We start from the raw sequence: 18,619 nt of genomic DNA, 5'->3' as shown, positions 1-18,619 counted from the left end.
GCACATCGCTGCTTTTATATTCCAACCCTCTTGAGATAAATGATGAGTTACCATTTTCCAGAAAATGCAAAGACCCATGATAATCATGGCATTGCCATTGTATTTCTCCACACCACCTTCCCTAGGATATCATCCCAAACCTGATGGTCATCTCCTCCCCTTTTACAATGAACTTGTCCTCTATTTGCTGGCCAGGGTCTCATAAAATTGGCCCACAGGAAATTTCATTATTGGAGTGTATGTGAACAACGGTAGGCAACAGGAATGTGACAGAGGTAAGTATAGAGTCATCAGACAATCGTTACCCTCTCTATGAAGACCTTCAAAGCTTTTTCTGAAGTTAGATTTGATAGCAAAACTGAAACCTCTCTCTCATGTCAAGAAGACAAGTAGAGTTCTTTTTTCTTTTGTTTTGTTTCACCCACTTTGTAGAGTGTGGGTAACTACTCAACAAATGTATTTAGGTATATAATCCGATGTGTGTAGCAGAGTCCGTAAGGTGAGCACACAAGAAACACTTGCACTTGGAGGTGGATTGTACTCGGTCAATCCCACACTTGCCAAATCTGGCATACACATTCCCTGTGGCTCAATGAGTCGAGATGACCAAAGATATGGTCGACTAGAATCAAAGATCTGCAGCACCTTCTGACTCTTGACCAATGAACTTTACAGTTGCCTGTACTGTAAAGCCTTCAGTACTAGCAAAGTTCAAGTATTTTTTCTGCTACATCTGTCAAGGCAGTTTGTTTTTTTCTGCACATGGAAGAGATTGGTTAGAGATGGGCATTCACCCTCGCATGGGCATAAGCCTACTTGCTCCTTCACCTTGTTTCCTCTCTGAGCTAGCGAAGTTACCAAGGTGTGGCTGTTGCCCATGTACAGCAGCCATGTGTAGCCATGTATGAGAGCTGGGTGAGTGTCGAGGACCAGGTACAGGCAGTCAGCTATCTACAAAGTGGGATGAGGATGACTTCTGCAGAAGGGACTGTCTTTGACACGCATCCCACTTCTCAGCCTACCAAGGAACCAAACCTCCAAGTGCAAATGTTTCTTGTCTGCTCACTTTACTGATTCTTCTACACACATCGGATTATATCCCCAAATACATTTGTTGAGTATTTACCCACACTCTACAAAGTGGGTGAAAAAAAACAAAAGAAAAAGGAACTGTATTTGTCTTCTTGACATGAGAGACAGGTTTTAGTTTTGCTATCAAATCTAACTTTCAAATCTTTGCACAATTTATTTTCATACCTAACCAATCAGTCCCATTTTCCAAAATAAACTTTTAGCATGAAACGAGGGCTCTGATTTTTTTTAAGAAATAAAACATCTTCTGTTCATACAAGATTCAGAATTACTTGGATTAAATTTCACTTAATAAAGAGACAGTGGGGGTGTGGTAGTGGAATGGAGTAGAAGTGAGTGGTCACTTTTCAGATAGGAAGGACATATAGAGTGGTAGCCCCATTGGTTGACATTAGAACCACCGCACATTTTAACACTTGCTAGTGACCGGCAGATGACACAAAATTCTGAAAAGTAATAAACAGCAAGGAACACAATAATTGACTTCAAGGGAACATGAACAGGTTGGTGAAATATGGAGACACATAGCTGATGCAACTTAACACAGAAGCATGACGTGATGCATTTTTGTGGAAAGCACAAGGCAGACAATATAAATTACTGGTGCCATTTCAAATGGGATGCAAGGAGGACAGTCACAGACTCCTAAAGGTGAAAGGTCAAGTTAACAAGGCTGTTTCACAAAACAAAAGTATCATGAAGATTTGGTTTTATGTCGGAGGCAAAATAAAAATCATTTTACAAATCAATGATTAGGACATGCTGTATATTGTGTCTAACCTTGAAAAGAATGTAAAGGAAATGTACCAGAAAACAACCAGGGAAGGGGACCTCGCTCTCATGGACAGACATGAAAAGTCTTAACTCTGCTGGTATTGTAGTAAAAATGTGCATTTACAAACAGCTTTTCAGAATCTTCTAGCCACAATCTTTTTGAGATTAGGGCTGGCATTAATTACCCATGAAGCCAACCTGTTTTTTGTTGCCATTCACTCTCCAGCTCTCACACGGGGTGCTTAGCAGGAATACAAGAATTCAGAGCAAATTTCCCAACCCCTGATATTATTTCTGCGGAATGGATGGCTATCTGGGATAGAGATTTCTAGAGAAGATCCTGCAACTCCTCAGCATTCACTTGTTTCAGTTATGGCAGAGTTTTCTATGGATTATCAAATTTGTGGAGCTCCACAGTAATTCATAAATTAATGAAGACAATCAATAGCTGTAAACTCCACTTTTAAAAAGCTAGAGCATTGTTCAAGCAGGGTAGTAAGTCCTATGTTATTGACCATTTCTAGTTTGTGCTGCAACAATTGCCTCATCTTTAATGTCTAATTCTGTCACAAAATACTACCTGAATCCTCAGTTGAGTGAGTGATGTCAATTTTCTGCTTGCAAATTGTGTGAATATCTTAGAAATATTGTTTTCTGTTTGGATTTAGAGATTCAAAGATTGCATCATCTGAAAAGATGAGAATTGGAGGAAGCAGTGACCAGGTTTGGTTGCAGATCTGTGAGCCAAATGATCGAGACAAAGGCAAATACACGATGGAGATATTTGATGGCAAAACTTCATATAAACGGCATCTTGACCTTTCTGGAGAGGGTAAGCTGCTCATTCAAAATGTAATGCTAAAGTAAGACAGCTGTTAAACATTAATTTCAAGTTCATAGATAACACAGTGAGAAGTCATTTCTGTATTTGTAATGTGATTGAAATATCAATTAATTACATTTCACTGTTATATATTGTTACTGCCTTGGTAAAAATTTTAAGTAATTATCATTAAAATTTGTTTCCATTCCACTTGCAAAGCCATAGTTTAATCGAGGCTGCTTGCATCCTACCAATGATTGGTAATGCCCTTTGGGGAAGGAAATCTGTCATCTTTAAATAGTCTGGCCTACATGACTCTAGACGCATAGTGATATTATTGTCTCTTAGCTGTTTTCTGATATGGTTTGAGTAAGCCATTCAGATTGAGGGCAACTAGAAATCAGCAACAAAATGCTGGCAAAGCCCATGGGCCATGAAAGAACAAAGAAAAAATAAAACACTGTCATTAGGGAAATGCATGGGCCTGAAATGCTTGATTTGAACTTTGTTCTGAATTTTTCCCGGTTCAGAGCAGTTGGGAATTGAATTTGCTTCTTATCACTTGGTGAGATTGAACAGCATGTCCTCAGCAAACATGCTGAAGTTATTGCTGTATTTTCAAACGATTTGCTAAGGGGTGCCATGAAGATGAGAAACAGGATTGGTCCAACATAAATCTTTGGACAAAGCCAAAGGCAACTGTAGGATGAAGATAGGAAATATTCCATGCCTGGACAAATAAAATGAAACCAACAAAAACAGTCCTTCCTGGTTGGGTGATAGTGGATATGTATTGGAAGCTACTCAATGGTAGAGAAGAATGAAAGTAGTAGTTTATCAATGCCTAGTCACACACGCTGTCAGCTGCGATTTTGACAGGACGGCCCTTTGGGTGCTGTTGCCAGGGTAGATTGAAGGGTGGAGTCAGACATGGAGTTCCTGGAAAGATGAGGACAGACTTAAGTGATGACTACATGCTGAGGTTGTTGAGATTGGTTGGCCCGCTGAGCTGGTTTCTTGTTTCGCAGATGTTTTGTTACTGTGCTTGGTAACGCCCTCAGTGCAGCCTCTGATGAAGCGTCAGTGTGTTTTCCCGCCTGGTTTTTAAACTCTGGGGTCTGTTGAGATGGATTGCCTCACTTCCGGTTTTCCTTTGTGGTGGAATGTATACGGGGTCCAGTTCAATGTGTTTATTAACAGCCTGCTTCGTGGAGTCCCATGCTTCCGGGAATTCTCGTGCATGTCTCTGCCTAGCCTGTCCCAGGATCTTGGTGTTGTCCCAGTCAAAGTTGTGGTTCTCCTTGTCCATGTGGATTGAGATGAGTGAGTTTTGGTTGTGTCTTTTTGTAGCCTGTTGGTGTTCATGTACGCTTGCTGTTAGTTTCCTTCCTGTTTGTCCGATGTAGTGCTTCTCACAGTCTCTGCAGGGGACTTTGAAGATGCCATTGGTCCTGTCCATGGCAGGAAGTGGGTCTTTAGGTCAGGTGAACAGTTGTAGGGTTGACGTGGGCTTGTGTGCCACTCTGACGCCCAGCGATCGTAGGAGTCTTGTGGTGAGTTCTGACATGTTCCTGATGTAGGGTAGTGTGATGAGTGTGTCATCACTAGCTCGGCAAGCCAACCAACCTCAACAGCCTCAATACCCACAACCCAAGCTACAAGTCTACTCCAAAATCTTAGTGATGACCACAAACTTTGGAACTTGAGAAGAAAGAGTAAGGGGAGATTGTGTGATAATTTGCAAGGATAGATTGATCAAAGAGAAGGAGGCAGTACTTGAGGAGAGAAAAAAACATAAGAGAATTTGTAGTTGTGAGAAATGACATGAAACAAACCTCTTTCAGAAACAGGATCAATTTGGTTAAATTTCACAATAACTTGTGTCATCTCAAACAATCCAGCATAACTTTCTTAAGCAATTTAATTGTTTGTCAAGTTAAGAATTGTATTTAAACACATACCTATGTAAGCTTTAATTCAAGTTTGGAGAGGCACTATTGTACATTAATTTGAAAACTCTGATTTAATTTGCAGTTTATGCTGAGGCATACACAGAATTCCAGAGGCTGAAGTAAGTCTTCACCTAGTGAATATAAATTTCAGTTTCAGAATGTGCAATTTTAGAATTAGTGCATGCAACACATTTTTTTCCAAGCAATTTTAAAAGCATTAACTTTTGTCTCTGTCAGCTGAAAGTACAATGGCATAAATTTTACAAAATTCTTTTGGTTTTAAAGTTGCACCCTTATTAAATGAAATGTTTCAATTCTTATTTTCAGAGCTGCAGCTTTTGCAGAGAAGAGTAAGTACAGAAGCTGATATTCGAATCATTTTTTAAAAATTAAAATTGGTGCCAAACTCTTTTTTAAAATAATAAATGAAAGATAGTTGTGATTTAATTGACTTGCTCAAGTTAGCATTGATTTTCCCATTATAGATCGTGGCAAAGTAATAGGAGGATTGCCAGATGTAGTAACTATAATGGAAGGCAAGGTAAGACCAAATGCATGATCTGAATCAGATTCCATATCTTCAGCATTATGTATTAATTTCACAGCAGCAATATTATTGAAGATGCTCCTTTATACTTCATGCTTCCATAGCCTCGGCCCTTCTTCAAAACCCTCCAAAAAATTTACATTCCTTCTATTCGGGGCTCTTGTACACCCTGATTCCTTACATTTTAGTCAAAGATACGCAATGTAAATGAAAATTGTTCTTAAAAATGCTATTTTGCATTGCAGACATTAGACTTGATTCAAATTGCGAACATTTAAACTCTGATGCTTCTGAGTTAAATCCTAAGCCACCCAGCAGATTCCAAATTGTGACTTTTCACTCCAAAACAGTGGAACTAAAGAGATAATAACAGTTTGGACAGGATATTAGCTGAGATCAGGACCACAGTGTAATGGTTACCGGTTGTTTTCCAGACAGTAGGCAGGTGTACTTTGGTGTTCCCCTTAGATCAGTATGAAGACCACTGGTCTTTTTGATATATACTAATTACCTGGTCATGGCTAAAGAAGGAATAATTTCAAAGTTTACTGATGATATGAAACTTGGAAATCAATTACAGTGGGGAAGAAAGTAAGAGTTCAGCAGGTCAGAGACTGGTGAAATGGGAAAGCCCAAGTCAGATGCACTGTAATGCAAAGTGTCAAATGACGTGCTTTGATAGGTGAAAAGAGGAGTGGTTATATAAGCTTAAAGGCTGTTTAAAAAGGATATAAGAACAGAAAGACCTGAGAGTGTGTATTCCAATCTTTGGGGAGACAATGGCCTAGTGGTATTATCACTGGATTATTAATCCACAAACTTCAGGGAACATGGATTCAAATCCCACCATGCTAAATGGTGGAATTTGGATTCAATAAAAAAAATCTGGGATTAAAGGTCAGTTGGTGACCATGAAGCCATTGTTGATTTTTTTGGAAAAACTCATCTGGTTAAATAACATCCTTTGCAGAAGGAAATGTGTCATCCCTATCTGGCCTACATGTGATTCCAGACCCACAGCAATGTGGTTGACTCTGAACTGCCCTTTTGGCAATTAGGGATGGGCAATAAATGCTGGCCTGGCCTGAGATGCCCACATTCCCCTGTTGGTGAAAAAACAAATAGTAGGATAAGTTGACAAGGTTGTGTAAAATGACGTGAACAGGATCCTTGGTCTTGTAAATAAATAGATAGAGTCTAAAAATAAGGGTGTTTGTGCTAAATCATTTTAAAATACTTGTTAAGCTACAAATAGAGTGTTGCATCCAGCTCCAGGCACCACGTTTAAGAAAGATTTGAAGGCATTAGAGAGGGTGCCAGAGAGTATTTACTGGAATGATTAACAGAGATGACAGAATTTATGTGAAAAGGCTCAAGGGGCTTGGATTGTTTTTAGAGTATACAGGGTGACAGACAGAATTATGGAGGTGTTTAAAAATCTTTCAGGATCTTGACAGAGTTTTCTGAGTAGGAAGGTAGGAGGCCATTCAGCCCTTAAAGCCTGCTTTGCTATTCATCATGATCATGGCTGATCGTCCAACTCAATAGCCTAATCCTGCTTTCTCTCCATAGTCTTTGATCCCATTCACCCCAAATGCTTTATTTAGCCACCTCTTGAATACAGGCAATGTTTTGGCATCAATTACTTCCTGTGGTAATGAATTCCACAGGCTCACCACTCTTTGAGTGCAGAAATCTTTCCTCATCTCCATCTTAAATGGTCTGCACTGAACCCTCAGACTGTGATGACTGGTTCTGGACATACCCACCATCGAGAACATCTTCCCTGTCCTGTTAGGTCTTATAAGTCTCTTTGAGATTCCCCCTTAATCGTCTGAGCTCCAGCGAAAAAAATCCTAACCTAGCCAATCTCTCCTCATACGTCAGTCCTGCCATCCCCAGAATCAGCCTGGTAAACCTTTGCTGAACTCCCTCGAGAAACAGCGTCCTTCCTCAGAAAAGGAGACCAAAACTGCACACAATATTTCAGGTACAGCCACGCCAAGTCCCTCTAACTGCAAGAACACATCCCCGCTCCTGTACTCAAAACTTCTCACAATGAAGGCCAATATACCATTTGCCTTCTTTACCACCAGCTGCACCTACATGCTTACCTGCAGCAACTGGGGTACAAGGACACCCGCTGCACACTCCCCTCTCCAAATTTACAGCCATTCAGGTAGTAATCTGCCTTCTTGTTTTTGCTTCTGAAGTGAATAACCTCACATTCATCCAAATTATACTCCGTCTGCCATTGATTTGCCCACTCAACCAACCTATCCAGATCACGCTGAAGAATCTCTGCATCCTCATCATAGTTCATCACTCCCACCACCCCCACCCAACCTAGTATCACCTGCAAACTTGGAGATGTTACATTTTGTTCCATTATCTAAATCATTAATATATATTGTGAATAACTGGGGTCCCAGCACCAATCCCCGTGGCACCCCATAACTTACTGCCTGCCAATTTGAAAAGAGCCTATCTTTGTTTCCTCTCTGCCAGCCAGTTTTCTATCCATCTCAATACCTTTCCCCCAATCCCATGTGCTTTAATCTTGCGTAATAATCTCTATTGTGGGACTTTGTCAATGAAAGTCTAAATAAACTAAATCAACTGGCTCCCACTTGACAACTTGACTAGTTACATCTTCATAGAATTCCTACAGATGTGACAAGCATGATTTCCCCTTCATAGTTGCATGCTGGCTCTATCACATGGCCTTAAGTAATTGGCAAAAAGATCCAAGTGTGACATCAATGTATTTTCTTTTTATGCAGTCACTTCTAATAATATGGAATGCATTATAGTAGATGCAGGCTCAATAATATCTTTCAAAGGGGAATAATCAGCAGGCCCATGTGACAATGGATAGTTCTTTCAAAGAGCTCACATAGGCATGTTGGGCTGAATGGCATTACAAGCGTGGTAGGCAATGGGAACCCAGATGTGATGTGTCTGGATTTCCAAAAGGCATTTGAGAAAAGTCCACACAAAAGGCTGCTGCAAAAGATAAAGATGTATGGTGTTACAGGCAATGTATTAGCATGGATCAAGGATTGGGTATCTAACAGAAAATAAAGAGTGGGGATAAATGAGTGATCATCTGATTGGCAAACAGTGACTAGCGACGTGCCTCAGGGATCAGTGCCGGGAACACAATTATTTATAATTTAGATAGATGATCTGGAGTTCGGGACCGGGTGTGGTGTGTTAAAGTTTGCCGATGGCACTAAGATGAGTTGTAGTGCAAAGTGTGCAGAGGGTTCTGAAAGTTTGCAGAGGGATATGGATAGTTTAAGTGTGTAGGCACAAGTCTGGCAGATGGAAATCATTGTTGATAAATGTGAAGTCATCCATTTTCGTGGGAATAACAGTAAAAGGGATTATTACTTGAACAGTAAAAAATTGCAACATGCTGCTTGTGCATGAATTACAGAAGTTGGTTTGCAGGTACTACAAACAATTAAGAAGGCAAATGTAACTTTGTCCTTCATTGCTGGGGGGATTGAGTTTAAAAGCAGGGAGGATATGCTGCAGCAGTATAGGGTGCTGATGAGGCCACACCTGGAGCACTGCATGCAGTTTTGGTCTCCTTACTTGAGAAAGGATGTATTGGCACTGGAGCGGGCGCAGAGGAGATTCACTAGGTTGATGCCAGAGTTGAGAGGTTTGCCCTGTCAGGAGAGAGTGATTAGGCTGGAATTATATTCATTGGAATTTAGAAGAATGACGTGGTATCTCATAGAAACATATAAAAAAATGAAGGGAATAGGTAAGATGGAAGCAGGGAGGTTGTTTCCACTGGCAGGTGAAAGTAGAACAAGAGGGCATAGACTCAAAATTAGGGGCAGCAGATTTAGGGCTGAATTGAAGAGGAACTTATTCGCTTAAAGGTTTGCGAATCTGTGGAATTCCCTTCCCAGTGAAGTAGTTGAGGATTCCTCGTTGCAAGTTTTTAAAGCTAAGACAGATTATTTTTTGAATGATAAAGGAATTAAGGATTGTGGTGAGAGAGTGCGTAAGTGGAGCTGAGGCCACGAAAAGATCAGCTGTGATCTTATTGAATGGTGGAGCAGGCTCAAAGGACCAAATGGTCTGCTCCTGCTCCTGCTCCTGCTCCTAGTTCTTGCGTTCTGCACGCACCCATCAACGATCAGCATATTGTATGCTGCAGCTTTGTCATATCAAACATCAGATTTTGGGCCTTTACATGGCTGGGAGATTTTAAACGCAGGTCCACCTTAGCAGAATGACAAATTGTAACATCTGAATTACTGAGAGTAATATCAGGGGAGAAACATCTCCCACGTAATCTTGTGTCACAGTATTTGTCATTATATAAACAGATTCAGAGCCTTTTATGTGTCGCTCTTTGCCCAGTAAAGCTACTTTATTCATTTTTAAAGTTAACAAGGGCATTCAAATGCAGTGATAACAAGGTGTAGAGCTGGATGAACACAGCAGGCCAAGCAGCATCATAGGAGCAGGAAGGCTGATGTTTCAGGCTGAGACCCTTCATCATTCAAGTGCAGTGCAAGTTACATCAAAGGGGAGAAAGTACAATGGCCCAAGTTTTGACCTTTAGCGTATTTCAAACCGGAGCTGATTGAGGCATTCTTAATCTATGGTTGATGATTTGGAGAGGGAACTAAAGGCTTAGCTTGTTTTATAATGAAATGGTAAACTGACTAGGCCTTAGCAGAGTAGTTAGCCGGGAGAGTTGATAAATCCAGATATATCACTACAACAGCACCTGAAAATGATAGAGAGCAGTAATAAAGAAAATGAACACCAAGATTGTCCAAGAAGAGCAGTTCAGGTGATTCTGAAAGGTTTGACCTTCTAAAATCATGAGTGAAATTGATGGACCATCTTCCAGCAATCCCTTTAACTGAGGCAAACCCTGGCCATTTAGTAGTATTGTCAGCCATATTTCCTGGGTAACACACTACTGACGACCAACATAATACTAACTAGCACAAAAGGACCCAGCTATGCATGCAGTAGTGACACTGTTGTTTGTTTCCAATGGGGTTGTTAGATGTTTAAACTGCAGCAGGTGAACCCTGTGTGGGACCTGGACAGTAAGTTTATTTTTTGACTCCCTCCCCTGTCTTGAGTTGGTAGATTCTCAAAATTCAGGCCCCCAGCTTTTCCTGTCAGGCTGCAATCAGAAAGAGTCTATTGAGGTTTTTGTATGCATTAACACACTTTGTGTTCCAGACACTGAGCCTCACTTCCACTGTCTTTGGAGATCCAACTCCTGAGGTGACCTGGCTCAAGAATGACAAAGATCTCGAACTGAACGATCATCACTATGCAACTCTGGAGCAGGGAAAATATGCTTCCCTGACCATTAAAGGCGTCACCACAGAGGATTCAGGAAAATATGGCATTAATGTCAGGAACAAATATGGCGGCGAGACAATTGACATCACTGTAAGTGTGTATAAACACGGCGAGGAGATACCAGTGGTGAAAAGAGGAGTTCAACCCCCAGAGCACACAAAGGCTGCCCATGCAGAACCTTCTAAACCAGAAGCACCTAAGAGTTCAAAGACTGGTAGAAGAAAGTAACACAAACAATAGTTCAAAGTGGTTATTTCCTGTAAACTTAGCTTGAACTGCAGTGAACAATTAAGTTACAAGTGAAGCTTTATGTAGTAAATAGGATATTGAGTTGAGGGTTGGGGGGGGGGGAAATCAATAACCTGTTCCTCATTGCATCATTAAATATTTATTCATTAGATGATAAGTTTTAAGTGCTAGAAGGGGAAATTAATTTGTTTTGTTGCTCTAAGCAAACACTGATAATACACGTCAAGAAAATCCATACCTCCAGCCCATGACCTTCTGTACATTAATATTGCTGAGTTCCTCAACTGGCATTGTGCAGATCTATGGAGGTACAGAGTCTCCTCTTCAGCTTATTTTTCAGCTAATGGACACAAGATGCTGGATGCTGACAGAGGAATGAAGTTCATTGTTATAAGTGCAAGTGTAAGTGCAGAATGTAACACTTTAAATGAACTTCATTTTACTCTTGCAACTAGTTAGAGGTTCTTCCGATTTGAAGGTGCTGTTTCAGGATGAGGAATGCACAGAACCTGTCCGAATTAATTGTTATTTTCAGGGGCTTTAATGTAGCAAATTAATATCATCGTTGGCTAGAGTTCTCTCGTCCTGCAACCATATCACATGACTAATACCTACCAAGTTGCTGTGCTTTGTTTATCATACTCTGCACCAATAAAGTGGTCTCTTATGGCAATTTCTTCCTATTGTATTCCTGTCTCTCACTGATGTCATCACGTAACTCTTGCACCTAAAGTCATAGTTTCTAAAACCTCTCTAAATTAGACACAGTATTAACAATTCCACCCTTAATTCACTATCTGACATATTTGTTTATAATTTTTTTTTCCTGAATTTGACGTGTGATTTTCAGCAGCAGTGGAATAACAACACATTCCCACATTGGAAGCAAATTTCTGAAAATGTTTCTCAATTCAAAGTGACTGCGTGATGAAGTGATTTAGCACTCATTCGATTTAACATGGGACTCAGACTGAATTGAGAACAATGTAAAGATGCACACATCTCCCAGCTATTCACCATTGAAGGCTCTTTATGAACGCAAACTAACATAGAATGTCTGGTGCTCAGCCCAACCATTAACAATTTACGTTTACAGAATCAAAAAGCCTCATTCATGTTCTCATGAGTAGTGACTGGACCCATTTGCAAAACTTACAATGAAGGAGCTTAGGCGAACCTACAGCAGAACTTGACATTCAGGCGTGGGACGGTATGTGAGAGAAAACCACTTTCTTTTCATTAGCACTTATAGTGATCATAACAAGCAAATCTCTAAGTCAAGGTTCTGGGTGGTGGATAAAGGCTTATATTATGATGACAAGTTGTAGATGATATAATGAAGGCATTAAAAGGATTTCACATGCTTGAGAGCTAATTCCGATGGTGGATATGGTGGGAACAAGCTGAAAATTAGAGCTATGTTTATTTAAGGATGAATTTGGAAAACACATTATTCCAAAAAGGCTAATGTAAATGTATGACTCAAAATGTGGATGCTGCATCAATACAAGTTAAAGGCTGAAAAATGATAGATCTTTTTTGATATCCTTATCTGACAGATGATAAAAAGGAATTAAAGGAGTGGTTAGTTAGAGTCAAATACAATGCAAGAACGGGTTCAAGGGGCTGAAAGGCTTAGCCATTCATGCTCCTGTGCTCTGACCTTCAACCACCATCATTATAGGCATCCTCAACCACGCACCACTTTGGAATCACCATTGACAGCTAGATTAGCCGCAAGTAGCTCGATCAATGGTGTCTACAAGAGCAGGGCTTTCTTTGGATAATTGGCAGTGAGTGATTTCCCTTCTGATGGCACAAAGTCCTCAGTTTTCCACAAACTTTGTGGGGAATGTGATAGACTACTGGTTACATGTGCAGATGCAGACACAACTCTGCCCCAAAAGTCTTGATATCATCCATGACTAGACCATACACCACTAGCACAATGTGGCTACATGACATACAACCTGTAGGATGCAATTTTGCAATTTGCAAATGTACTTCACTCCCCCAAGGAAGGTCTACCACTGGTGAAGAACAAGGGAAACCAGACTGTAGGAAACATCGTATCCAAGTAATGCACCTCAGACTGGAACATAGTAACCCAGTGATTAGATGCTTATACTTTGGAGGAAAAGCACTGGGATCCCCCAGTGCCAAAAGAGAATTGGTAGAAATAGCTGACATTCCTCAGTGGCTTCCTCCAATCTCCCTTCAAAACCAGAAGATAACTGGAAAACCCCTTTAGATATTTCGGCCATTTTACCATTTCTTTACTCACATTAGAGGAGAGAGTTCTGGGACTTGTCAACTCACATGAATACTGCAAATAAAAACATCAGTCACCAACTTCTCGGGTCACTCAGGGATGAATAACATGTAGAACCTTGCCAGTATTATCTGTACCCAGAGAACAAATCACACTGGTACAGTACAACATAGCTGTCGACAGTTCAACTCCACTGTTGCTGTTACACTCGATATGGTATTGAAAATGTTATATTTTCGGTGAATATCACAATAAGAACAAAAAATAAATTATAAAAGGGCTCTGAACAATTAGATTATTGATGTACGCCAACCAGAAAAGGAAAATGCTGGAAATAGAGTCATAGAATTGTATAGCGCAGAAACAGACAATCCAGTCCAATTAATCCAGTCTCATTTGCCAGCATTTGGCCCATATCCCTCTTAAACCTTCCTATTCATGCACCCATCCGGATGCCTTTCAAATGTGGTAATGTTACCAGCTTCCACCACTCTGGCAGTTCATTCCATATGCACATAACCCTCTGTGTGAAGAAGTTGCCCCTCAGGTCTCTTTCAAGTCTTTCTCCTCTCACCTTTAACCAATACCCTCTAGTTTCAAACTCCCCTGCTCAAGGAAAATGACTTCAGCTATTCACCCATCCCTGCCCCTCATGATTGTATAAACCACTATAAGGTCACCCCTCATCCTCCAATGCTCTGGAAAAATAGCCCAACCTAGTCAGTCTCTCCCTATAGCTCAAACCCTCCAACCCCAACAACATCCTTGTAAATTTTTTCTGCACTCTTTCAAGTTTAACAACATCTTTCCTGTAGCAGGGAGAATTGAATGCAGCATTACAAACCTAACCGATGCCTCATGCAGTAGCATCACATATATTATACTCCTATACTCAATGCACTGACCAATAAAGGCAAGCGTACCAAACACCTCCTTCACTACCCTATCAACATGTGATTCCACATTCAAGGAGCCAATAACCTCCAATCCAAGGTTTTTTCGTTTGGCAACATTCCCCCGGACCCAACTATTAAGTATTCAGCAGGAAGGTGCCATCCATGGAGTGAGAAACAAAATTACCACTTTATGTAAGTATATTCAAGGCAGTTTTTTTTTAATCAGTAAGGGAATCAAAAGTTATGAGTGAAAGAGAGTAAAGTGGAGTTGAGGCTTATCAGATCAGCATTGATCAATGTGAGTGGTAGAGCAGACTTGATGGGCCTACTTCTGCACTTATGTCTCATGGTCTCACACAGAATTACAGGAAGCAGTCAGGAGGATTACACATTCAGAGAGCCAGCATGGGCACGATGGGCCAAATGGCCTCCTTCTGCGTTCTAACAATTCTTGAGATTCAGTCGTTTTACATTTCACCCATTTTCAGGCTTGAGGTTACCAAAAGAGCTTTGCTGTTTTATAACATCAAAACCAGTAGATGGCACTGTAGGATCATTATCTTAAGAACCTTGCTAATTACTGTATTACTCCAAAATGCAGCAATGTTTAAATCTATTTCATGAAACAAGTGATGGATTCAAAAATAACATCTATAGAGTGTGAAAGACTACATTCTAAAGTTGGATCCAGTACTGGGGTGTAACACGATCATTTTTATACTATATTCCACTGCATTAAGGTGTCTGCAGACCTCACAAGACCAGAGACACAATAAAAATCACTTCATAATTTTTTTATTAGTCTGCAAAATTAAAAGAAAGTTGAATGAAAATCTGTAAGGCCTCTCAAATACCAGAAAGTGAATATGAAAATTATTTCTATTTAAGGACTGGAAAATACATCAAAAAGTCACATATCTCCTGGCTACCACCATTGTGCTGCTTACAAACAAAGTGTCAATGTTTTGATTCATCAACAGGAGATCTGGCTCCCTAAGTTCTCACAGCTTTCTCTCTCTGCCAGCCTAATGGTCATTGGGGCTCCTGTTTTCTTTCCCGTCTCTGTTCGAAAAATAGCTGCTGCTATTTATTCCATAACGGAAACGACAGCTCTGTGTGTGTGTAAAGTGACACAGAAAATGGATATGTATAGAACATATTTCCCTTCTGGAGCTAAACAGGGGAAGATCGAGGGGTGGCACATTAGCTCAGTGGCTAACACTGCTGCCTCACAGTGCGAGGGACTCTGGTTTGATTCCAGCCTTGTCTGTGTGGAGTTTGAATGTTCTCCCTGTATCTGCATGGGTTTCTGCCAGCTGCGCCAGTTTCCTTCCACCATCCAAAAATGTGGATTTGCTGTGGTAAATTGCCCTGTAGTGTGCAGGAATGTGCGAGTTAGGTGAATTAGCTAGGGTAAGTGTGGGATTTCTGGGAGATGATCAGGAGCTAAATCTAGCTGGGATGATCTTTTGAAAATCAGTGTAGACACAATGGCTGAATGGCCTCTTTCCACATTGTAGGGATTCTAAGATACCTACGTGACTGAATAGAAGAAAGGAACAGCTTGAGAAAAGTATCAAGATCCTGAATGTTCTATGTCTATCCACTGTTGGAAATTCGTAAGGAATGGTAACTTCCCCTAACTCTTAATAGGCTGGCATGTCAGAGGAAGCAAGATGCCTTTCTGTGGTGAATGCATTAAGCTGTATCAGCCTCAAGAAAAGTCAAATGAGACCTTTCAGGGAATCAAGAGGATAATTTTTAATTGGGCTCCATTCCACAGGAGTTGGAGAGTAAGGATTGAGGGTGAAAGCGGTATCTCAGCAGCTGAGGTGGGTAGTCAAACTTTGGGTCATTGTGGGGTTCCTGATAGCATACTGCCCTCTGATATATCAGCAAACTGCAGGCTGTGCCTGGGGAACAGTCCAAGTATTTACAGGGCTGACATACAAATATTGAAATATTTTCCATCAAAGAAATTATAACAGTCAACAAGTTGACCACAAAAAACTGGCAAAGGGGAAAGAGAAGCCCTAATTTAAAAATTATACAGTCAAAATGAACATTTATGGGTATGTTGACAGAGTTGGTGAGCATTTAAAAGTGTAGCTTTAATGCTGAGCTACCGTTAAATTTTGAACTTCTACGATGATTGGTATTCTCAGCTCACCAATAATCAAGTTCTTTCCAGAGTACCTTCAGAACAATCACCTGGAAGAAAAAGCATGAGAACACCTCCACCCCAAATTCTCCCTGAAAGCTGAAGTGAATCTTTAAAAACAGCCAAAAGTTATTTAAAAGACATGCTGGTACAGGAAATACTGACCCTGATCATGGCATGCCTCCATGTCACATGCTAAAATAAGTACTCAAAATATTTAAATCAGCTTGCTTTGCACAATCTGGCTGTTATCCACAAAAACCAGCTCAGTATACACAAACCCACAGTACACAGTAACCCATGGTGCATATCAATCCCAGTATAGAGCAATCTCCTGTGTACAGCAATCCCTGTTTGCAGCACATCTGTTGAATATAAAAGCAGCCTCACTACATAGTGAATGCCAGTTTACCAAGATTCTCAGTATACTGCAGTCCCAGTGCACTCAATCCTCACTGCAACCCCCAAAAGTTTCCCAGTTTAATAGAAGGAAATCTTGATTTATACAGAGACCCTTCATGACTATCACATGTCCCATAATAGTTTACAGTCAATAAAGCATCTTTGAAGGGTGTGCACTTTTGTAATATAGGAACAGTGACATTAATATAACTGTGTTTTCTGATGTATAGAATTAGAAAGAGAATTAGTTTTATTGTGACATGTACTCATATGAGTACAGTGAAACATTTACAAGAAGCCACTTATGGTGCTATCTTAGGTACCAAGGTATCTAGGTACAGAGTCTTAAATACAAATTCTTAGGCACAAAACTTAGAAAAATAAAGAAATAAAACGTCCAGCAATAAATTAGAAAAATAGAGAAATAAGAGTGCAATAGTGATCCCCAATTTCTTGCAATCTCAGTGCAACACTTAAACTGTATTGTCGTTCTCAGTGGCATAAGTCAAGCTCATTTTACAGTGAGCAAAAGCACTGAATGAGGAAATAATCAGTTACAGTTTAACTTGCAGTAGACTGACTAGTTAGATCCTTTCTGTCTTGCAGCCATCTTGGCAAAGATCACTGGGTATTTCCCAATATGTGTGAAATGTAGACGACTTTATTACTGAACAGAAATTCAAATGATCTCTTGAGCTTCAGCAACTTATTGCTATCTACATGGCCAGATCAAGTTTACAGTTATGTAGATGTGGTTAGTGTTGCCAGGCAAGTGGAGAATATTCTATTACACCCCTGAGCACTGCTTTGTAGATGATGGACAGGCTATGGGGAGGCAGATCATGTGTTACTTGTCTCAGAATTCCTAGCTTTTGACCTGCTCTTGTAGGCACAATGGTTGCACGGTTGGTCCAGTTCAGTTTTTGGTCAATGGTGACTCCCTGGATATTGATAGTGAGTCATTGATGGTCATATGTTACTGTAGCAAAATTTTTATGTGCCACCTACTGGATGTCGCCCTGAGCTTGTTACATGCAGAAAAACTAGTATTTGTTTTATTGTTCCGGATTTTACATTAGTATTATACAACGCAAGAAATTATCACAATCGCATTGACAAAACATAACATTCCATTGCCATGAGTTAGCTTTGGGTGTCGGGATTTGGTGAATTATATGTCAAATGCACAATCTCCTAGCAAAATAAAATGTTCTTTACAAAGAAACATCTGACCGTTCAAATATCCTAGTGTGGTCAAAAGTGGCTGCATCTTCAGTTAAAATAGACATTTCTGGTATCACAACAGGGTAATCCTTATTATCTCACCATCTTTACTAAACAAAGCAGAGAAGAAAACAAGGAGAACCAGAAAATAAGTGTTAATGAGTAATCAAATAAATTCAACTTAGAATGTCATGAACTATAAGGTTTGAATCTTTCTGCAGTCAGAGATGCTGTCCATTTTGGGGTCCCCTTGTTTGCTTTTCTGTTCTGTCCAATTAAAGATGGTGCCATCATAATGATTGTTCTGTTGTTATACCAAAAGTGTTTTTTTTAACTGAAGATGCAGCCACTTCTGACCACATTAGGACATCACAACTGTCAGATGACAAATAATTCACTGCATGATTTCAGTGAAAATTGTACTAGAAGCATGAATCCAGAAGTCATACCATCGAGTGAGCATGAGAGAGAGTGTGACAGTAAGATTGAGTATCTGAGAGGCAGTGAGTGCGGAAGTGAAAATGAGAAAGAGTGTCGATGGTGGAGGAAGGGGTGGGTGGCTCACAATGACAATCGCACATGATAAAATGCAAGTATCTTCATTCAAGTCTGGTTTTTACTAAGGAGAGGCCCAAAGTATGATTTGCATACATTAACCCTGGTAGGGGAAGATCTGATCTTACGAGAGTTCTTTGGAGTGGTAGCAAACTTTTTTGGACAGTGAGGGCACCCAGCGGAATATGGTCCCAAGGCATCATTTCGAGAGGCCAGGCACCCTTTGAGAGAAATAAAATGACTTTTGGGATTGTTAAAAATAGGATGAATTAATATAAGTAAAAAGTAGTTAAACTCATTGGAATAGTCAAAAGAAG

General features: G+C 40.2%; 1 protein-coding gene across 3 annotated transcripts in view; it reads left to right on the top strand.

The window, feature by feature from the left end:
- The window catches only part of myom2b (myomesin 2b), a 119,661-nt gene extending 108,181 nt beyond the window's left edge, over positions 1-11,480 (top strand). For all 3 annotated transcript variants that reach the window (XM_048531059.2, XM_048531057.2, XM_059645585.1), the window contains 5 exons: positions 2,535-2,698; positions 4,724-4,760; positions 4,969-4,991; positions 5,127-5,182; positions 10,418-11,480. In XM_048531059.2, coding sequence (XP_048387016.2) covers positions 2,535-2,698; positions 4,724-4,760; positions 4,969-4,991; positions 5,127-5,182; positions 10,418-10,771 — 634 coding nt within the window. In that variant the 3' untranslated portion in view covers positions 10,772-11,480. The remainder of the gene's footprint in view (positions 1-2,534; positions 2,699-4,723; positions 4,761-4,968; positions 4,992-5,126; positions 5,183-10,417) is intronic.
- The last annotated feature ends 7,139 nt before the right edge of the window (positions 11,481-18,619 follow it).

This window comes from Stegostoma tigrinum, chromosome 4 (assembly GCF_030684315.1).
Source record: "Stegostoma tigrinum isolate sSteTig4 chromosome 4, sSteTig4.hap1, whole genome shotgun sequence".
NCBI classification, from domain to species: domain Eukaryota; kingdom Metazoa; phylum Chordata; class Chondrichthyes; order Orectolobiformes; family Stegostomatidae; genus Stegostoma; species Stegostoma tigrinum.
This window is presented reverse-complemented; position numbering and strand designations above follow the sequence as displayed.